Raw genomic sequence first — 23,694 nt, forward strand, 5'->3', positions numbered from 1 at the left:
AGGATTTCTTTAACTCGCTGTAACAATGTTTTTCTACGGCTATTAGTATGTGTAACAGATCTATGCTGAAATAGGAGTGCGTCTCTCTGCAATGGGTGGGTAGCGATGTCCAATTGCGTCAAGCGTAACCAGTACTTAATGAGACGGACAGAAATTTCAATGTCCAGAGGGAGTCTACCTAATTCGGATCTACTTGCTATATTACTACTGTTCCTGGAAACACCAAGAATGTTTCTGCAAAAACGGTTATGTGTAATTTCAATCGGTGACGTGTCGTTTAGTCTCTCGGTTCACATCCATATAATAGGATGGGTTTGACACATGAGTCAAATATCCTCAGTAAACTATCGGGCGAAACTGATGAGCGAGTTAGACATTTGAAGCTGTATATGGCTTTACGGGCTTTGTTTGACAGTTGTTTTTTGGCTAAAGAGAAGCTGCCGGAAGATGTTACTGTAATGCCTAAGTAGCAGTATGAGGAAACAATGTCTATTTTGTCCTGTCCGAACAAGAAAGTTAGTTTTGGGAAGGATCGTCCGGGTTTGTTGAAGATGATAACTTTAGTTTTCTTTAGGTTAACTTGCAGCTTCCATTTAGAACAAAACGTATCTAGTCTGTCTAGGGCACACTGTAATCCCTTATCGGATTCAGAAAATAAAACGACATCGTCAGCATATAGCAAACAAGATACCAATAGGTTATGTAGAGTGGGTGGTGAACATTCTATATGGTCTAACTCCTGCACTAAATCGTTGATGAATAAGTTAAAAAGTGTAGGGCTTAAATTACAGCCAAACGGAAGGCGTTTTGACGCAAGTGTTGGGTTTTTCGTACATACATTTGATTACGTTGTAAAAGTTCCCCCCTATTCCCGAGTTAAGTAGTTTGAATCTGAGCCCCTCGCGCCAAACGGAGTCAAACGCTTTTCTAAAATCTATGAAACAGGCGTAAAGCCGTTTATTACTGGATATAAATTTACCGATCAAGGAGTCCATAACAAATAGGTTGTCGTTTGTACCAAAGTTTTTCCTAAAACCTGCCTGGTTAGGAGAAATTAGTTTGTATTCATCTAAATATGTTGTAAGTCTTGTATTTATAACAGAGGTGAATGAATAGCTTGGCTAAGCAGCTTGTCACCGAAATTCCCCTGTAGTTATTTGCGTCATCTTTTGCACCACCTTTGTGTAGTGCAACAATGTGGCTCTTGCACCATTCCTGGGGAAAGTATCCTGCAGACAGGAATAGATTAAAAAGTTTGACTAATGGTACTAAAATGATGTGCGCTGAGCATTTGAGCATCTCATTGCGAATGAGATCACTACCCGAGGCTTTGCCGTTCTTTAGTTTAGAGATTGCTTGTTTGATTTCGTTTTTACTAATCGGAGTGTCCAAAGGGTTATTTTCGAGATTTTTTTCTAACTTCAATAGCTCTTTCTCTATATGTATTTCAAAACTGCTACGTGGTTTAGAAACTGTTTCGTTTGGGTCCTCACCATAAAGCTTATTGAAGTGCTCATGTAGGTTTTCAGCTGGGATCATATCGTGATTTTCTGTTTTATTATCAGATTTGTACTCTTTTAGTAGTGACCAAAAGACCGCAGAATGAGTTTAACTGTTTAGAAATATTTTCTTTGTACTCTTTCTTGTTTTTCCGTATTAATTTGGTGTATTGTTTTTTCTTTACAAAATAGGAGCGCCGAATGTGGGTCACGAGGATTTTTGGATAGTAACTTAGCCAGGTTTTGCAGTTTTCGTCTGGCTGAAGCACACGTTTGGTTAAACCATTTTTTCTTATTTAATTGATTCGGACGGCATTGCTTTCGTGTTTTTGTGCAATGCAGGATCAGAGACTTACGTCCGGCTTCTTGTAGTGGTGAAACAAAGTCTTGTAATGCAAGTTCTAATGATTCAGGTTCTAGTTCATAGTTTTTGTGAATGGATGTATTAATGCTAGTGGACAAGGGTGCTGATTTGAGTATTCTATTGAACTTTTCGCTAGAATCTGCGCTCCATGCAAATTTGCGGTAAGGTCTAGTCGGCAAATTGTTTTCCTTTTGCTGAAAAGGTCCTGAATTTCCTTCTAACAGTAGGATAAGTTTGCAATGATCGGAGAATGGCGATAATGCCTCAATGTGGAAAAATATTGATTTGCGTAGAACTACTTCCTCGCTTGCTAGTACATAATCTACCACACTACACCCTTTAGGTTAATAGCATGTTGGTTTACCAAGGAGGTCTCCTGGAGTTCTTCCGTTTAGTATTCTAACTTTACTATTGATGCAAAGATCAGTTAGATTTTTTCCAAAAACTTTTGGTTGTGCTTCATCCATATTGGATCTAGGAAGAGGGTGGTCGAAATTATAGTCGTTTGGAAGGATTTGTTTATCTATAATTGGAAAGTTATCAGTGATATGATCCGGCAGGGTACCTACTCGGGCATTAAAATAACCCCCACCAGTATTTCCCCAAGATCACTGTAAAGTGAGATTTCTTCTTCAAGTATATCAAAAATATCATACGCTCTGTCTGAATTGTTGACCTCGGGGGGCTGATGTATACAGACGCCAGATATATGTTTCTGTCATAGTTGAATAACTGTTTATCTATCCTAACCCAGAGAATATCCTCACTTTTACTTTCCAATTTAGTAACTAGATTTTTTGTAATGTTTTTTGAATAAGAACAGAATACCATCTGAGTTTCGTTTGGCTCTCTTGGATTTAGTTCTACTACTGCTAGAATAAAGATAATTAGGTAAGTATAACTCACCAGTGTGCCAGGTCTCCATTAGGGAAAAGAAGTCAAACCCAGTAAACTGACTAATAAATTCACTATCCTCTAACTTTTTACCAAGTCCGTGAATGTTCCAGAAGCCCATGGAAGTACCAAAGCTTCTGTTTTTACAAGTAGAGTTCGATGTTGCCTTTCTCATCGGCTTTGAACGCCGTTGAGAGATGCACATAACTTTTAGATCAAATTCGCGAGGTCAAACGATAGAGTCCCGAAAGTTGAGCCGTGACGTCATCATAGGCCGTGTCCACAAGGTGCAGTCTGCTTCGGTCCGTGCTGGTGTGTGTCCGGCATTCCCTGCTACTTCTGACCCACCATACGCCAGAATGGTGGGGGGGGGGGCACTCCGGGGGTCGTTGGGGTACGGGAACGGTGGAGGGGTGTGCCATATTCCTGTCAAAAACCGGTTGCCATGGCAACACAAAAAAATTATAAATCTATACTATTATTTTAAAATCGATACCAACTAAATTCTTGACGATTTTTGGCGAATTTTTATACCAATAAATTTTCTTATTGTTATAAAAACACGCCAAAAATCGTCATTTCAAAATATAATCATAAGCTTACACAATCCTTGATGTATCACTATCATGTACATTCCAGCAAAGTATTATTAATAAACATCGCAGTACAAGCCAAGGAGAACCTTTTTTTTTCTAAAAATGGGCGTGGCCTTATAACTCTTGATGACGTAATCATGACGTCATACTGATGTGCATGTAACCTTGCTATAAGGTACCACCTGAAAAAAATTAAGGTTAAGGAAGGTTTATAAAGTTTTTTTTTTTTTTTCAATAACATCCCAAAACTCCTCAGCCACCCTTTAGCTGTACCTTAAATGGCGGGAATTTGACATCTGCTGCGTTTAGACCTTAATTAAAAGTGAACATCATCAAACATAAAGACTACCTTTACAAATGATTTGAATAACTTATCAGAAAAAATTGAATAGCCTTTTTTTCTATGATAGAACTTCCATGCTAGACCAGCTTGCGTTATTTGTGCAGACCAGATCATAAACTGATATAGCATGAGCGAATGAGGATTTTATTTGCATAGAAACATATATGATACGTCATTTTGTTGTGGAGGACTCCGACTCCTCAAGCGAGAGTGAGCAAGTTTCGACAGACGAATACAGTAGACGGTGTGACAGTCTTCGGGAAGCCTGGCCACGGCTTGATGTAAACAACCAAGTCCTCTGTACCAAAGCCAAAGAAGCTCTCCACGACCGCAAACGGGGAAGGAGCAGTGACGACTGCACCAAACTGCTTGCCCACCTGGAGACGGCTGTTAGGTCAAGTCTGACAACTAGAGTAAAGGAGCACAGTGAGTAAGTAAAACAACAGTTACTGTACTAGATTGTAAATGTCATATCACTATAATTGTAATTTAAACTGTAGTTGAATTGCTGCTCGCTTTCGGTGTGTCAGTTCTATAATCAAGAATCTCGTTGTTTCACGTAGATGGCTTGTCCAGTTTCTTCAAAAATCAACGGAAATCTTCGAAAAGTGTCTGAATATCCCAGATGGCACAGGCCAAAGGACTGGTCAGAGTCAAATTGTTCAGCGATATCAAGACGGCCTGCGAAGATGCGAGCTAGAGCAAGAACTCGTCAAACACCTGAAGGGCAAGGTAAACCTCGGGGTCAAAGAGTTGTCTTTGCAGCTACGAGACTTCCTAAAAGGGGAAAGCAAGGCTCTAGTAGAGAACTGGAGTCCAAGTGAAGAACAGCTGCCCAACATCGGGGGTTTTGATGATCTTGAAGACCTCGTTAGACGACTTGTTGTCGGGAGAATGTGTGAGATTGTTAGGGAGTGGGACGGCAAGACAAAAGCTCTGAAGAACTTTGAACTCAAAATCGTTACTGAGTTCAAAGACCAGTTCTGCCTGATGCAGAATGAACTGGACCGCATCCTGCAGATGAGAGATGCCAAGGACGTAAAACCTGCAACGAAGCTGCACGCAATCGACAGCATTTTTGTCCTACCTGCCATAATGTTTCAGTATCTACCAACAGCCATCGCAGCCATTTTGAACGTTGTGCTATTTCCGGTAGCTATCTGCAAAGATGTAGTCGGAAGGAGACGCGAGAAGAAGGAGTACAAGGGGACTCGGGACAGGGCAACAAGTGTTCTCGACCAGCGTAGAGAATATGTACGGAAGAAGCTCAACGATGTCCTTACAGAGATAGTAATCAAAGAGCACTACTTCAACATCAACAGGGAATGCTTTCGGCCGGCACTGGACCTCGATGAGCTGGTCAAGCTCATCCCCAAGATCAAGACGTTCCTGCAGGAACAGATAACGCAAATTGAAGGCAACCAGTTCCCCATGCTCAAGGACCAGCTGATCTCCAGGCTAGCCGACGTGCGCCTGTTTGAAGCCACAGAAGTGCGGTCATATACCCTTCAGGTTCCAGAGGACATTTCATGGGAAGACAGGTACGTCTAGGCGAATCCTGCATTTTTCATTTCATTTTATTTTACCAGGGAAATCACAGCTCAGGCCGTCCCTGGACACGTTTACATACAATAAGAACACAGTATTGCACATATTGCATGTCAGAGGCTTAATTGATTCATTTACTTATTACAAGCGTGACAGTAACTTATTACAAGCAGCACAACCAATACATAAAATGGTCACCACATACTATCTATGTACTCTTTTCCATCGGAGAGGGGTCGTTCAGCAAAGTCTATAGATCTACAATGTCGACGGGAGACAGGCCGAATGAAGAAGTGGCCGTCAAAGTGCCGAAGATAGCTCTGGAGGCCAACATCATGGATTATCTCCGAGAAGAAGAGATTCTCATGTAGGTACTATTTATGTAACTATTACAACTTTGAGCCATTATTCTCAATGAAGCACTAAATTGTTACTCATTCTAAACATTTCTTATTCGCTTAGTGAACTGAATGCTGACTGCATCGTCAAGTTCTTCGGAACCGCCATTGACAGACGCACCAACCCTGTACAGTTGGTGATGGTGTTTGAGTTGTGTAGCTGTACGCTGAGGGAGAGACTTCTACAGAGACCGGACCCTGCTTCTGCAGATTGCACTAGACGAGATAGACCCCAGGTGAAAAAAACGAGCTTTGAAAAGTATATTTTGTTTCCAAAACCTTCAGAATTTTTCTATCGATGTCATATGCCATGTATGCATAGTCGATATCTAGATTTTGGACCCCTACCTGCATTCTGAGGCTAGGTAAACGAAGAGAACATGCCATGATCCCAACAAAATACGTGAACTTGCTTGAAATGAAACATGATTGCTTAGAGTGACCTTTTTTAAGCACAATACACCAAATATTGTTCTTGAAAGGTCACTCTAAGCAAGCCATCGTGTTATATTTCAAGCACGTTCACGTATTAAGCTGGAATCGTACTCTTATAGAAACGTATTTTGATTACTTCTTTTGATATACTGTAATACTGTTTTACAGGCGCTGCTATTTGCTGCAGACATGGCGAAACAAACTGCAAGTGCTTTGCGCTATCTTCACGACAATGACATTGTCCACAGAGACCTAAAGCTTGACAACATTTTCGTAAGAATGTCTTAATTTGAATCATAATCTCTTGAGATTTAGAACATTTATTAGGGAAATATATATTAGCGGCGTCGAATGGCGCGAGATCAACAAACAAACAAACGAACTTTCTCACTCCACATAAATGTCAAATGGGGACCTGACTTCGGTAGGGGACGTGAAAGGCGAATATAGCAAGGGATGGGATCCGTCTTCCAATACCATGTCCTTGACAAAGGTTGATTATTAGAAAACACCCCATCTTAGTGCATTACAAAATGACTTTGAATTATGTCATAATATAATATGTAAAAGGCGTAGGATATAGTCTATTTTGGGTGAAAATTGAGTTAGGGCTCGTGCGTTAGTGTCGGATATTTCTCCGCGTTCAATGTGATCCGCCGCTTTACCCAAGGCTGACCTCCATTACGTTTTACATGTACATGCAAAGTTACAATACCCTTCACTAATGATTAGAAAATGATAAGAAATAATTTTAAAAAATGCAGTGCCGGAATTTTCTTTCTAATTGGCTGTATTAATCGGAAGGTGTTTGTCTCTCTGATAGTATCAGTCGCATTTCCAAAACTTTTGATGGGTTTTATTCTGCAAAAAATTTAACTTTTGCTCTTGACTCTAGTCCTGACGATTTGCATAATATTCCGAAACCACTTCATATGTTGGAAGTGCTAACTTTCTTTCCAGTGGCATGTTGAAACAAGTGTTTGCTATCCTGATGCTTTGGTAGGTCAAGGACGATATCACGCGCGGAGTGATACTTAAGCTCGGTGACGTGGGCATCGCCAAATACGAGAAAAAGATACAGGGGACTCGGGCTGGGACTGACCTGTACATGGCACCTGAAGTCTTACAGAGGTCACCAAACTATGACAGGTAATTTTGATATCTTCATATAATATGTCTTTTCGTCTAACACCTAGTTTTGTATGCAAAAAAAAAAAAAAAATCAAGAAACAAAAAAAAATATGCTAAACCACAGGACTACAAATGTGGTACTGTGAATTGAACCACAGAATACAGTGTATCAAGCAAACAACAAGTCTTTATTTGTAGGAGGTACACGTAGATTGCCTTGTTCATCTTAGCAGACTCTGCTCAAGTGATCGATGTTTAATATATGGACAAGAACGTCCAACGATGTACACTATTAGATAGTATTTGGCTCCAAGGACTTTGGGTGATATATGACTCCGCCGCGAGTCTCTCGTCCAACAGAGCAAGCAGGTTAAACCTCATTAATTAAAGAATGCACGGGTAACATCCCTAATAAAATAACATGTAAAAAAAAAAAAAAGAATTGCGTAGAGACGAATAACTGCCTACTCGAAGTCTTGTTAGGGAAATTCAATCCAGAAAACTAGAAAGGCCGTCATTTGCCCCTGAGCAAATACAGCATGTTTCGCCAATACCCCTCCCCATGCACAAAATGGGCTGTCCCAAAATAATACCTGGGCAAATTGAAATATAATTGAATAATTACAAAAACAAAAATTGGGACAGCCCATTTTGTCAGTTTGCCAGGCTTACCTTTATTCTAACATGAAAATGTCATGTTTATTCTAACTATAGTTGAAATTGTGACGGCTTTTACAAGAAGACAAAACAAAAAATAAAACATTCAGCGAAAATTCCAGCCCGCCAGTCACAAAGGTTGCCGTAACATTTATTGAATGCACACACGTACACGTAAAACCCTATGTTCTGGCAAATTAATTAGCGACACACGCCACCTGGGTAAGCATCTCCTCGGATGAATGTCGGTTTCTTCGGTGACCAATGGCATAACTTCGTTCAGGAATCTAGGTTTTATATTTCTGTCAATCATTAACTACTGTTGGTAATTGGATCATCCCTGTTCATGGCGACATGTTCGCTTTTTAATCGGCCAAGACGCGTCACATAATCTATGTTATAGCATTGTAGAATTCAACACAGAAAATGAAACTAATCCGATAATTCAACTGCTTAATTTTTTTCATGGCACAGCAGATAAACTGACCATCTTTGACCAAATCAGCTGCAATTCTGGTGTTGCAGGTCCTTACTATTAAAAAGCGTCGCTTCCCCTCAATGTTTTTTATTCCTACAGTAGGGGTCATTGACCTTTGGTTTACGTTGTTCCCACAGTGTGTTTTTACCTTCGCCGAGAAGGTTATGCAGAGGGTAGCGTTTGTCTGTTTGTTTGTCTGTTTGTTTGTAGTGGACCATCATAACTCAAGAATGCCTGGATGGATTGTCTTGATATTTGGTATGTTGGTAGGTTTTGATGAGACCTAAAAACGATTAGATTTTGGGCCCCCTAGCGGCTTCTTACGGTACTGCAGCGGAACTTCCTGTTTTGATATCTCATGTTCTGGACATGCTATGGAACTTATTTTTGAGTGGTAGATAGATCTTTGGACAGAGAGTAAGTGGTGTGGGTTTGGGCCCCCTAGCGGCTTTTTTGGAACTGCAGGAGCAGGTTTTGCGTCTGACTTTGAAAGGGAATAACTCAAGAAGGGCTTGATGGATGGTAATGATTTTTGGTAGGTAGATAGCTTGAGTGATGATGTACATGATTAGACACTTCTTATGCAAATCAGTATCTAATTTGCATAATTAATGAGGAAAGTTTATACATCCGCCAAATTCCATGATAGGACTCTGAAACATGTGACATATGTAACTGGGGAAGAGAAAAATATTAATTGATATGAACTATGCAAATGAAGACCTCATTTGCATAATTAATGAGAAAATACTATAACATGATGGCCTTGATGGATGGTCATGATTTTTGGTATGTGGATAGCTTTTGTGATGCTTAGTATGATTGGACGATAATTATGCAAATCAGATTCTAATTTGCATAATTAATGAGGCAACTTTAAAAATCCGCTTTGTTCCATGATATGACAATTCAAATTGTAACTGAGGAAGAGAGGACTGTTGACAGATAGAAAATATGCAAATGTGGGCCTTATTTGCATACTTAATGAGTAACTTCTATTATTCCACACTGGCAAAAGACGGCAATTTCATACATTTAATCCTTTTTTGTGGCATCGGAACGTTAAGTGAATGTGAACATCGTTGAATCAAATTATGCTACTAAGGGCCTCATTTGCATAATTGATGATAAATTTATTCAGCTCATACTTTGGACATGTTATATTTTAAGAAAATGAACTGGTATGATTTATGATTGATGAGAAACACTCCTAATACGTCAGTCATAAAGGTTAAAATCATTTGGCGAAGGTATGAGGTCGTGGAACTCTAGTTCCATATCTTTTCGGCGTTGTATGACACTGTTTTTAGGTTGCATTTTTACCTTCCCTGAGAAGGTTATTCAGAGGGTAACGTTTGTGTGTGTGTATGTATGTATGTATGTATGTAAAGAAGCAGAATAACTGAAGAAGGCCTGGATGGATTGTCTTGATATTTAGACGTGGGTAGATCTTGGTGAGACCTGGAAATGATTAGATTTTGGGTACCCTAGCGGCTTGTTACGGTACTGCAGCGGAACTTCCTGTTTTGATATCTCGTGTTCTGGACATGCTATGGAATTGATTTTTGAGTGGTACTTGGACAGAGAGTAAGTGCTATAGGTTTGGGCCCCCTGGCGGCTTTTTTGGAACTACAGGAGCAGGTTTTGGTTCAGACTTTGAAAGGGAATAACTCAAGAAGGGCACGATGAATGGTCATGATATTTGGTAAGTAGATAGCTTGAGTGATGATGCACATGATTAGATATTTATTAGGCAAATCAGTATCTAATTTGCCTAATTACTGAGGAAAGTTTCTACATCTGCCAAATTCCAGGATAGGACTCTCAAACATGTGACACATGCAACTGGGGAAGAGAGAAATATTATTAGATATCAACTGTGCAAATGAAGATCTCATTTGCATAATCAATGAGAAAATACTATAACTTAAGATGGGCTTGATGGATGGTCATGATTTTTTGTATGTAGATAGCTGACGTGATACTTTGTATGATGGGATGATTATTATGCAAATCAGATTCTTATTTGCATAATTAATGAGTTAATTTTAAAAACCCGCATTGTTCCATGATATGACTATTCAAAAATGTGATATCTGTAACTGAGGAAGAGAGGAATGTTGATAGATAGAAAATATGCAATTGTAGGCCTAATTTGCATAATTAATGAGAAACTACTAGAATTCCATACAGGTAAATGATGGCAATTTCATACTTGTGGCATTTTGAAGTTATGTGAATGTGAACATCGAATGAATCAAATTATGCTAATAAGAACCTCATTTGCATAATTTATTATATATGTTTGCATAACCTTTATTTAGCTCATACTTTGGACAAATTCTGTTATTTGGGTGAAGAGGATCAAGTGGTATGATTTATAATTGATGAGAGACACTCCTAATACGTCAGTCATAAAGGTTAAAATCATTTGGCGAAGGTAGGAGGTCGTGAAACTCTAGTTTAGTAATCATTTTCTACCAAACCGGGCATCTGATCTGCCATGAACAAACTACAAATAAAAATTCTGCCGTCAAAATATTGTTTTAATCATATCCACGTGCACAGCGATTGCAAGCGGTCTTGTGTGATTCTTATGAGATTCCATCCGCCAGGAGCAAGGAGGTTGGATCAAGGAGGTTCATATATATAAAACCTCATTGGTTGAAGTTAGTATTTTGGGTAGTGCTAATTCCTTTTTATATTCAGATGCTGAAGGTTTCCGAAACTGGCAGCCGCGGCGACTGTTGGAGGGCTTCTTTTACTTGCAGCCATATGCATTAGCTCTATCATAGGGCTACGAAACTGGGCGACTGAAGGCGTGACCAAATTGCAAGTTACCGTGAAACTGTAACACAACTCAGGCTTTGCAAAAATTTCACAAATTTTTTCTAAACACTCCGCAAATCTCTTTCGTGACAAGCTACCCAATAACCGTGAAACTGTAACACAAATTCCCCCGCGACCATCCTTGGGAAACTGTCTGGTATTGAACCAAAACATCACCGCAATATTTCCTACTCGATACAAAAATTTACATCGCTATATTTCACCAACGAGAAGCAAAACTTACCACTGAATTTGAAACTAAGAGTTGTTGTCATGCGGGGACCGCGTGCTCGCAGGCCGAACGCGTATATACAACGAGCTTCCTCATTGGCTCAGAGCTGACCAACCACACAATCACTTATACAGTTGAGTACCACGTGCAGCGCGCCCAGGTGCAGCGTGCCTATTGTTTGCCACTTTGAAACGCCGCCGGCGCCGCGGGAGACACAAAATAACAAAAAATTCCATGAAAAAATTGCAAAATATGTCATTTTAAAGTAGTGTATGCCAAAAAAATAATGGCGTCCTTTGGGTAAATATCCAATGCACAACTAAACCAAATTTCATGTCCTTAGGTTTCAACACCACGGCACTGGAGGCCATAATGTGCGACTTTTGTCTGAAAATGACCAAAAAACCTCGATAAAATCATTTTAAAAACTTATATAAAAAAAATGGAAAAAGCATCTAGGGGTATACACTTACTTTACCTGCATACCAAATTTCAGCCAATTTGGTCGACGGACGACTGAGATGAATCGATTTGAAGATTTGACAGGAGAAGGAGGAGAAGAAACCTGACAAAAACAATTTGTTTCATGGCGAAACATAACTATTATCTTCAGAGGTCCTCAGTCAGCTAAAACACTGTTACAGCAACGTCTTAACGCAACATTTCAAGTAAGTGTACGGGGCTTCGTATTGGACCAGAGCATATGTTATATATCGTGCCTCTCTGTGTGTCTGACTGTTTCTCTCTCTCTATTTCTCCCTCCAGCCTCGGTACGCATATTCATTTCAAAATTTCCCTATGTGCACTAGGAAAGTGGATATCTACAGCTTTGCCTTCGTCCTGTGGTACGGCAGACAGGCGGACCATGGGCAGCGTATGAACGACAGTGAATTCCGTGCAGCAGTTATCACCAGGAACCTTCGTCCAGCCCTGACAGAAGGCCTTCCTTCACCGGAGTCCGACTGGATGGATCTAACTCAGGGATGTTGGGAAGATGAAGCCAAGATGCGCCCTACAGCTGAGGAATGTCTTCAACGTCTGGATAGTATCTTAGATAGAATCCAAAGAGCAACATCTTAATTTGCTCTATCTAACCCTCATCCAACCGACCACATTTTTGCCACGAATCCGTCCGTATGGGGTCCAAACGGACCCCATTTTGTTTTGACCCCAATTTCTGGTGGAATCTTTTTGTTATCATTGCACATATAATGTTTCAATAATCTATGTAGAATATTTTGACTGTTGTCAATATTTGTCAATGATCTGGTGTAAATAGTCAATGCTCATTATCATGATTTATGCAGAAAACGAGGATAACTCGAATTCAAAGAATTTGAGGAAAACAACAACAACTAGAGTTCCACGAACACATTATCATGTCATGGCCATTACCAGCGTAACCTCCTAGGTATTTGAAACTCGCCCGATTGTAGTGCTATCGGAGACTGGAAGAAGACTATCAGTTGTTGGATTTAAATGCATGTACTTAGTCTCTGAAGCGTTAAGGTACAAACCAATTTTATGACATGAGGTTTTCACTTTGGTGAGAAGATTTTATGCTATTTTATTGAGTTTCCCAGCAACTAGTGACTAATTATCTAATCTTATCGGTTCTGTTTAAAAGATGATGTGTTTATTCATGTCACTCAGTCCTTCAGACTCGTATGATACACTCAGCACAAAAAGTTTGGAAACATAACTTTTGTCCATCATATCTCTGTTGTTTCTTGATCAATTTACATGATTTATGTATCATTGAAAAGCTTGTGTGATTTTCTTTCCTGTAATACCAAACCTATTATGATTGTAAATTAATGTAATGAGCACCAGACCTGCTTATGCGAGCGGGTCACATACAAATAGTGCCCAGATTACCCTACTAATGTCAAACGCTCAATTCAGTATTTTTTTTTTTCTTCTGCTGGTAGCACATTACTTGTGTGCAAGGGTAATATGAAACTTTAATCAATAAAACACATTAATATGAAAGCCAAGGATAGTCTGTATGGTTCTTCTTGTTTTGATAGCGAACTATTTGATTTTATTAAATGACCATTGAAGCTAAAGTTCAAACATAGGAATGGATCTGAAATTACAATGCGTTATCAGTGACTCATTGAATAAGACTGTAAATGACTATGTCTGTTAAAGCAACCGCCTTTTTGAAAATGTCAATAATGTACATACAAGTCACGATGGTCAAATATAGGCGCAAAATTTCCATACTTTTCTAGAATTCGAACAACACTCTATTATGTTCGAAGTGACGTATTCGAATAGAACGTGCGTTCTATTTGGGGTCACTCGCGGTCATATGCAGGTTTTCACTGTAAATCCGCGCCAAAAGGCCCTTTCTGTCCTAGGTCCCTTGCACAAGAAGAAAAAAACACTTTATCACAAATACAAACTATTTTCTGGACAGTATATTTTTGCTGACATTATGTTGTGGACAAGGAATATGTAGCCAAGCTACTTGCGCCATTGTTGATGACTTTGAATGTTGCAGGACTTGTTTACGCCGGCATCAAGGACCCCCTCCCCCTATCCGTGAGGCATGACAGTGTTCCAAAGTGGTGTGAAAATCTCGAGCAATGTGCGTTCAAACTCACTCATCGGGGTCTTAAATTTTCGAGAACTAATATCCCCAGGCTTTTGTCTTAGGGACTTTTTTGATACGGCGGAAATTTTGAATTACGGGTGTTTGAGTGTAAAAAAAATGTATTTTTCGACCTATTTTCGGTCGTAGAAATAATTTGAATGAGAAATTCAAAAATTCCTAAGACAGAAAGTTTTGAATTACCGTTATCATTCAGAATAAAGAAGATTTGGATTTTCAGTCACGTTTAGAACGAACTTATTTGCACCATTTTGGTATTTTGTACACCGAACATCCTTTCTATAACAGCCAACTTGGCCTATTTCAGAAAATATTCAGACAAAATGATGCAAAATTAGTAAAACGGCAGGATTTTAGGTATACACATTGGCTAATTTCATTTCCAATAGGCGAGACACGTGCGAGAGATAATTTGTCTAACTATCACTACATTTTAGAAGATGTTACAGCTCCCCCGGGGACCGCGCGGGAGTCCCGGTAACCTGATACGCTCCCTTTACTGTGGACATTTTCCCATAGCAACGAACCATCGTGAAGTTCCCGCCCAAAGTAGGCCATGTGACTGATTAGACTCAATGGGCCCTAGCACAGGGGAAGGATAGAAGCTTTATCACAGGGAGAATTAGAAAGAAAAGACAAACACTCAATCACTAGAGAAATGAGAGAGAGCTTCTCAACAAATATTGAAAAAGGCTTCTTTATTACTACAGGAAAGGTAGGAAGAATTTTATCATCCCATAGGGGGAAGAAAACAGGGGCATATCTCGGGCATAATTTGTATCGCATTCAACTTAGAATTATACAACATCTATTCAAAAGTTTGGAATAATCGCACAGAACGAAGAGGAGTTCCGTCACACCCAAGAACTGTACATTCGGGGACTTGCATATATTCAGTAAGCTCAGGCGGTATATGTAATCGTGAACTTTTAACTCTTCTTAATTAAACCATTAAAATGCAAATCTTCCCACTCCACCCATGTGTCCATGTAACCATGACAAGTAAGACCAATTAAGTTCCTCCACCTAACCCGTCAGCAACAGGCTAGTTGGGCAGCCCTGGCTGTGTATGCTGAACAGCCAAACCAATAAATGAATGAATGAATAAACACATGTTATATGTCTTCTCTAGTCCTGTTGATGCAAAATATTGAAATTCTAAATGACCACCCGTGGCGTTGAGACAAGCGGCAGGTTTGTGGCGCCGTAATAGGGCTGTTTAGCCATAGTCGATGCTGTAGGGCTGTTGTGAATTAGGATTTTACCATGGTCAATACTGACCGACGGAGGCCATATATATATAAACATTTTCCGCGTGGAGAAAACTCCTCAAAATCATCTCGCCGCTAATTACTTTATAAAGCAGCTATAGTTCATTTCGTAGGTTGAAATGTGTTGATCGGGTTCGGTTATTCTCTTTATTCCCTAATATGTTGGGATTAACGTATTTTCTCGTTTCTGGGTGGGTTTAGAAAAACTTAAACCGTGTTAGATCTTTTGACGATCGGTACATATACCGACGGATACGTTCAAAAGCACCGTAAACGAGAAGTGCACTCTCAAACACCACGGTAATGCTTAACCGCCCCTGTAGCAAAATGGGCCAGTCCTGAGAGTTATCCACCCACATTCGCAGCGAGAATACTCTAATAAGACGGTCACTCCTGATTTCGTGTTCAGTGGAAGAGGACACGACAACTGAACTCTCAGGTAAGGTTTTAACACTAATGCCGCAAACTTTTAGGTTGTTTTGCCGGATACGGAGTTTATAATAAGGTTCTGAATTTATAGTGCTTACTTAATTTTCCCGTGCTCTGTTAAGGTGGTGTTATGTTCCATTTGTTCCGTGTTTCTACCGGAGTTCAATGACCTTGGTATACTTGTAAATTTGAAACGGTCAGAATTGATTACGACATAATCGGCACCTTGTCTGCGAGCAATTATGGGAAGATAGTTTAGCTGACGTTTCGAAACGATGGGAAAGGATCGTTTACTACACCTGTTGCTCTATCTAGTAAGTAGGAATCATTGTTTCTTGATGGTTGGAGGCATGGGATTGCTCGAACTCTGTACTGTACGGTAGAATATCTGTGTTTTTCTTTGCCTGATTGTATTTTTAATGTTTGTGCCCAGGGTTATCTGAAAAGCAGATCCGTAGATCTGAGATGTACTCTAGTTAAATAAATTAATTGAATTGGATTGAATTGAAAGCCTAATATTTTGGGATAAACATATTTTGTCCGTTTCTGAGTTAGTTTAGAAAAAAGTAAACCGTGTTAGATATTCTGGCGATCAGTACATATACAAACAGATACATTCAAAAGTACCGTGGGAAAAGTTGGATTCAGTACGTATTGTGTTTCTGCGGACGGTGTGTTTTATTATTCCGCTGATTTGAAAGTTTACGTTATACGTGACTGGTTGATCAAGAGACAAAAGGTGCAAAAATATATCTGTTTTTAAGAACGCGAGTCTACTTCTAAGCACACAGACAAAAACAGAAATACGAAGGCATTTTCCAAAATCTCACATCTTACCGGCACGGGGTTATTGACCCACCATGATAGATAGGCAAAAGGTTGTGACGATCTTTCATTAAGCACTAGACTCTGCTTCTTATAGTATAGGCACGTAGGCTCCTGGAAAAAGAAAGGCTTTTTTCCAAACCTTACATCTTACAAACACGGGGCATTGATCATCAACAAGACAAAAGGTTGTGACAATATTTGATTAAGTACTAGGCTCTGCTGCTAACGTTGTATCATAAGAACCAGGCGTCTATATTAGGTTTTATTTAAGCATTATGGTAATAGCGAGGTAGCCAGGCGTCCAATCTGGGGGATAGTGTGAAAGGGTCTTGGTCCTTCCACAGTGAGGTGATTTTGAAGTATTTGTTTAGAGTTTGGAATATCATATCAACATTTTTCACAAATAATAGCGTGGTGGCCAGTTACGTTTAAATGCACTAGCTATAACCCTGAACACACAGGCTCTTGGAAAAAACGAAGGCTTTTCCCAAATCTTACAGAGGAAACCAGAGCCCTACTAGTCATGCCAGCTGTTGACCTATTGACCTAGATTCCGAGACACCGCCTTAAATTTCACCACAATCTTTCAGCGGATTGATAAACTTTCCATGTCTATTATAATTAGTATTCAATTTTGTGAAGAATCATCCAAGCTACCAACATGCCATAAATCATGACGATTCGTCAACCCCTGCTTGAGTTATTCAACTCCAAAGATAACAGCAAAAACGCCCACTGCTGTTCTAAATAAGCCACCAGGGGGGCCAAACTTACACCACTTACTCTCTGTCCCAATACCTATCAACTACCTAAAGGTCATGATCATGAACCTCGCGCATCCAGAACATTTGACCTCAAACTTTGAAGCTCCACCTCAGTACCTTAGATATCCGCTTGGAGGCCCATTAACGAACTTGACCTTCCTCTTTAAGACCCCTAACCATTCGCTTAATATCATCAGACGCGGGTAATTAATCACCATGGTAACTGGACAAATAAAGATTAATTGTATTGATCCTCTACAGAGAATACAACAAAACACAAAGCGTTAAACAAATATAATCCATGCTTAAGTCCAAATTCCCCGCTCAAGGAAACACACGTTATTTTTCTCTATACGATAGCTTTCAATATGTACATATATTTAAAGATATTGTTATAGCTCGTTATGCTGTCCATGTAAAAAATTCCATTGTCATGTCTTGTCCTTGTCAGCAGGGCTAGCCCTTTGTAAAAGCCACAGGCTAGTTGGGCAGCCCTGGCTGTGTGTTCTAAACAGCCAAACCAATGAATGATAAGGAAACAAATATAAATGCTTTTCAAAGTTTGAAATCCTTGCTTGTCTTTGATCGGACGGTGTAGTTTACCGGAACTCTCAACGTCCAGGAGCAGAATCAGTCTTCGCTACCGAGACACAAGCATCATGGCGGGTATGGTAGTTAGCTGAGTGTATACTAAATTTTCACTTTCACGACACCAACTGTTATAGAAATTTCTCTCACAAATCACGCCTCCTATCTCTGTGCTTTGTATTCACTAGGACGGCGCTCTCGCCGCGCGCTCTCTGCGACCTCAAATATAACAGAACGCTCATAAATTTCACGGATTAAAAAAAAAAACGATTCGTTTTACGCTTTGTGTGTTTTGTTGTCTTTTCGGCCATACTTTAACATTCTGCAGGATATTCCAATTGTAAAATCAAGGATTATACAAATTCGATACAGGTCACAGCGAGAGCGCAGCAAGAGCTTCGTCTATTGGAATGAGAATCCTAATGGAAATCTACCGATATTGAACATCGATTGAAACGCGAATGGTTGCCGTGTATTCGTGCAGAAATGGTGAAGGTCGGAGGGCTGATAAATCGCTCACTGGGGCGGTATTTGGCTGGATTTCGGGCGTTCGCGGCAGCGTTTGAGACAAGCAAGGAGATCTACTACAACTCGTATGACTCAAAGGTGCCGGACTCTACACTGTGTGGGTCGGGAGTCGACGTGCGTGTGCTGGGGATAGGGAGTGGAGCAGGTGAGGCCGCTACAGGACTTTATGACGTCAGTTGCTATAGCCTGGAAAGTTTAACGGGTATCTCACAGGACTATGGCACGTTGGCACGATTTGAGCGCTCAACGAATTTCATCGATAAAAACGAATATGTTTACGCCGCTAAGAGTGTTTTGTTGTCGTTTAAGTCATACTTGTGCGTTTTGCAATATATCTCCATTATAAAGTCAAGGGTAACACAGATCCAGTTCCGGACGCAGAGAGGCCGCCAACGGTTAACAGTTCCGTGAGATACCCGCTTAAGATATGCTTCATACATGTGGATTATTTCTAACTAACTAGATTTGGGGTCTGGAGAGTAACTATGTCATCCTTACATCTACTTGATGTGGCCTTGAATACATGAAATATCTCAGAGTCTTCACATCTATATTTCAGTCCTATGTTATATGTCACGATCTGAAGCCACTATGTATGTAGCACAGTGTCCACTACTGCCCGCTATGTAAATACGGTCCCCATATTGGCGATTCCATAATTAGGATTTGAGGAAATTCTGTTTTAATCCTTTCTTCCCTCTCCTGATTGACTCCAAGAAGTGCCAACTTGTTATTGTACAACAGTAACATCAACGTTCTTCCATCGCTCTATGGTAGACGCCACATTGGAATTATATACTGTAAATCAACTTAAAACCATCGCAAACATTTTGGTTTAATACTCAAGCATGCAGTGTGTGACTGTAGCGTGTGACTGTAGTGCTGCCGCGAACTTAAAACCACAGCGAACACTCAGTTTCCGCCTTAACGCGAAATAAAACCACGCGAACTTAAATGTATTAACAGTAGTCCCTAATTAAAACCCTTGAAAATCCTTCTTTTACTCGAAAATTCTGCCCCAATCTGAAGCCATTTTTGGTCGGACAGCACAAGTCTAAGCTCTCCCATTTTGGTCCAAATTTGTTTAGTTCAGCAGTTGGCGTAAGAACGTAAGTGAGTTGTTGGGTCCTTTTGGACCTGAAAGAAAAGCGGGGTCAAAGGTAGGGTTTTGCACTACTTTCGGCTTTTCTGGGAGTTCGAGCTGGTCAATAGCCTTTTTTCTATTTCCCTTCCGACTTTCCGGTGAAGCAAAATTTCAGTACTTTCATTTAGCCTTGTTTTAGTGTATTTTATCTGCCCTCTGTATTTTCTAGGAGGCATTGATTGCGTCATCCTGAGGAACCTTCTGCAACGTCACAGCGGCGTGTACAACAGGGTAATAGAACCATCGAAGGACATGATTGAGCAATACAAGGTGGTTAAACAATACATATAGAATACAACACGGAGTATTCCGTATCACCCGAGGTACCAGCCCGACCGCGGGTAGGATCGCCCGTAGGGCTCGGACCGAGGCTGATGCGGAAATAAGCAGCGGAATACACCGTGTTGTATTTTATTTATGTCATACCAACCCGAAAAAAAACACATTTAAAGGCGAAATGCGCCTTGAGTTGAGAGAATTTTGTGTCCTCGAACAAAGAAATCGTAACAACGTCGATTAAAACCTCCGAATCCGGCATTCGAATTTTCGACAGCGGCGCAACCGGCGCACTCGAAATGTAGTCTTAATATTCTATGGAAACCCCTGTGATACAACTTAGAACCCCGTGTGATACGGAAAATTATCTTCCTGTCCTGAACACCCGTATCTAACATTTTCGCGGCCTAGGTATCACATAAATTATAATGTAATACACGCAGAAAGGTTGATATATCGTTTTGCTCGAAATTTGAATGTACTTTATGTATTTTCTTTTTCCTAATGTCTTTTTGCGCATTTTGCAATTATACCTGTGTATAGATGTTGAAGGGACTACCGAAATGTTTTGAAGATGAAATAAACTAATAGATAAATATCAAAATTAGTACAATTCAATTTATGATAAACTTTTTTCCAACACTTAGGTATTCTAACATACTAAGTGTTGGAAAAATTTTTAGCACTGCGCTATGATTACTACCAACACAGATGAGCTTCCATGATAGATATCAAACTTATTATGATTTCGGAGGCACTGCTGGGTAAGAACACGGGCCTCAGCTCTGTGAAGTTTGACTGGCGGCAGCAGACTGCAGAAGAGTACTTCCAGGCAAAGGCAGACACACAGTTCAACCTCATCCATGCGATACACGCTCTGTACTATGTGGAAGATATTAACGCCGCCTTGCGGAACATGTGGGAACAGCTTGCAGATGGTGGCTACATGTTGGTCGCCATGGAGTCAGGTGATTATTATCTCCATCAAAAATGGAGATATTGTTTTGGGTGTGTCTGTGTGTGTGTTTGTCTTTTTGTGTTTCCGCACTACTGTAGTCAGCATAACTCAAGAACCTCTTGATGGATTACGATGATATTTGGTATGTGGGCAGGTGTTGTGAAGCCGAAGTTAAAGGTCGATTTTGGGCCCCCTGGTATGTGACCTTGGTACTGCAGCAGAACTTCAATTTTTGTATCTTTTGATCTGGACGTGCTGTGGTCTTGATTTTTTGGCGGCAGATAGCTTGTGGTGTAATGAAGACGTGGTGTGGGTTTGGGCCCCCTAGCAGCTTGCTCTGGAACTGCAGGGGCGTTATCGTGAAAATCTTCTAAGGCGAATAACTGAACAAAGGAACGATGGATTTCCATGATATTTAGTATACAGGTAGCTTAGACAGAGATGTACACAATGAAGTTCAAATTATGTTAATTAGGACTTAATTTGCATAGCTAATGAGGAAAATCTATATTTGCAGTGTTTTCCATTATCAGACTCAAATACATGTAACGTATGTAGTTAATGGAAAGTGGATCATCAACAGATACCAATTATGCAAATGAATTCCTTATTTGCATAATTAATGCAAAATACCATATCTCATCTAATTGGAAAATTATAGGACTGTCAATATGATACATAGCATGCAGGTAGCTTAGACAGAGATATACATAATGCAGTGCAAATTATGCTAATTGTGACTTAATTTGCATAGCTAATGAGGGAAATCCATATTTGCAGTGTTTTCCATTATCAGACTCAAATACATGTAACATATGTAGTTTATGGAAAGTGGAGCATCAACAGATACCAATTATACAAATGAATTCCTAATTTGCATAATCAATGCAAAAACACCACTATGAATCTAATTGGAAAATTATAGGAGTCAATATTGCAACATGTGTAGGTTAGATAAAGGTGTTTATAACCAAGCATATATTATGCAAATGTGTAACCATTTGCATGAATAGAATTGTTCATGGCGATATGAGGTCGTGGAACTCTTGTCTTGGAAGGTTATGTTTTCGTTAGGGAACGTGCGTGTGTGTGTTTGTGTGTTTGTGTGTGTGTGTGTGTTTGTGTGTGCGTGCGTGTGCGTGTGTATCTGTGCTTGTTTGTGTGTGTCTTGGTGTGTCTACATGCGTGTGTCTGTGTGTTTATACGTGTGTGTGTATATATTGTGTATCTTGGTGTGCCTGTGTGTCCATGCATGTGTGTGTGTCCGGTGTTTTGGTGTGTCTGCAAGCGTGTGAGTGTGTGTTTGTGTGTCTATACATGGGTGGGTGGGTGTCTCGGTGTGTCTGTGTGTCTTCATTGTGTATGCATGTGTGTGTGTCTTGGGGTGTCTACATGCATGTATGTGTGTGTTTGTATCTGTGTCTGTGTGTGTCTGTGTGTCTATGCATGCGCGTGTGTGTATGTCTACATGCGCACACACGTGTGTGTGTGTGTAGCTTGTGTAGCTTGTGTGGTCGGGAAGAAGTGACACTTCAGGGGGCTTTTTAGTTGTAGACTTTGACCTTAGATAAGTCAAAAAGGGATAAATGGATTTTCATGATTTTTGGCCTGTAGTTAAAGTAATGGTATATCAATTAAACCTATCTAGACCGGGGGGAGGGGGTAAAAGTGCCCGCGCCAACTTTGACATCGTATAACTGCCAAACGACGTATGATATGACAACCAAACTTGGTGACTTTTCCTCAAATTTAGTTGGCAACAATATTATGATAAAAGTATAAGTTTATCATTTTCCGTGTTGCCATGGCAACGGGTTTCTGAAGAGGCATTTATGCAAATTTCACTGTTTTCAATGTTTTCTTGCTCAACCACACTAGTTACCTACATGTATAACATCATATGTGATTAAATGTATCTGTCATGATTCAATATTCATAAATTATGCTAATTTGATGACGTCATCGCTCAAAATCATAGATGGCGGACAAGATCACTATTTTCGGTATAAACAGGCTTTTTCGCCTTTAAATTCATCACAACCTGGAATTTTCTTGACCAGAAACATCAAGATTAATGTTTTAAGTCTATTTTGATTGTTATTTGGGGTCAGAAATTTAAAAAAAAAAGTATTTTCAAAAATTTCAAAATGGCCGATCCAAGATGGCGGATCCAAGGGGGGGGGGCACTAACAACACATGACGTCATTCTTCGACGTCATTTTGACGTCAACTTAGTTACCACTGAGGTCAAATGTCTTGTCATACCTTTAAATCAATAACACGCACTATTTTGTCTAATACTTTCAGATATCATGGGGATTCCCTATTTAACCAATAAAATCACATCGATGACGTCATAATTACGTCATATTACGTCATAACGTCACCAAAATTACAGGAATTATAAAACTTTACGTGAACATCACTCCCTGCAAATTTGGTGATGATAGAGCATACTGTTCGGAAGTTATGAAGGGGGGGGGTCGAAAGAGCCCCCCCCCCCGTCCAAGAAGTCTCAAAAAAGCCCGGTCTAGCTAGGGTTAATGGCACAATATGTTAATTCATTTGTGCTAAATGACAGGAATATCATACTAAAAGAAAGTTGCCTTCATTATTCACATAGTTGAAAAACAGACATCCTACACGGTCACAATTACAACCTCTTTTATACTTCCACAGATGAAAGTGATTGGGGGAAACTTCAACACAAGTTGTGGGAGGAGTTCGGCCGAGGTGACCGTTTGGCTTCGCCATTTCGTATGTCCGGTGACATCAAACAGTGGCTTGACACGAAGGGCATCAGTTTCGTCACTTCGACGGATGAAACGAGACTGAACGTCTCAAAGTGTTTTAAAGAACACTCCGAAACTGGAAATTTACTTCT

At 40.0% G+C, this 23,694-nt stretch overlaps 2 protein-coding genes across 2 annotated transcripts in view; both read left to right on the top strand.

Annotated features, from left to right (window-relative positions):
• Window positions 1-3,879: 3,879 nt before the first annotated feature.
• LOC136444824 (uncharacterized) lies at window positions 3,880-13,401 on the top strand. The gene is made up of 7 exons (XM_066442565.1): window positions 3,880-4,126; window positions 4,260-5,237; window positions 5,476-5,611; window positions 5,707-5,878; window positions 6,246-6,350; window positions 7,081-7,226; window positions 12,214-13,401. Exons 3-7 carry the CDS (start codon window positions 5,508-5,510, stop codon window positions 12,482-12,484), a joined length of 798 nt encoding a protein of 265 aa, XP_066298662.1. The 5' UTR covers window positions 3,880-4,126; window positions 4,260-5,237; window positions 5,476-5,507; the 3' UTR covers window positions 12,485-13,401.
• A 4,989-nt stretch (window positions 13,402-18,390) lies between these two features.
• The window catches only part of LOC136444315 (histamine N-methyltransferase-like), a 5,633-nt gene continuing 329 nt past the window's right edge, over window positions 18,391-23,694 (top strand). Inside the window, exons 1-4 of the mRNA XM_066441825.1 lie at window positions 18,391-18,577; window positions 19,746-19,846; window positions 20,607-20,820; window positions 23,490-23,694. The exon at window positions 23,490-23,694 is cut by the window's right edge and continues 329 nt beyond it. Coding sequence (XP_066297922.1) covers window positions 18,391-18,577; window positions 19,746-19,846; window positions 20,607-20,820; window positions 23,490-23,694 — 707 coding nt within the window. The remainder of the gene's footprint in view (window positions 18,578-19,745; window positions 19,847-20,606; window positions 20,821-23,489) is intronic.

The sequence above is a fragment of the Branchiostoma lanceolatum genome, chromosome 11 (assembly GCF_035083965.1).
Source record: "Branchiostoma lanceolatum isolate klBraLanc5 chromosome 11, klBraLanc5.hap2, whole genome shotgun sequence".
In the NCBI taxonomy this organism is placed as follows: Eukaryota; Metazoa; Chordata; class Leptocardii; order Amphioxiformes; family Branchiostomatidae; genus Branchiostoma; species Branchiostoma lanceolatum.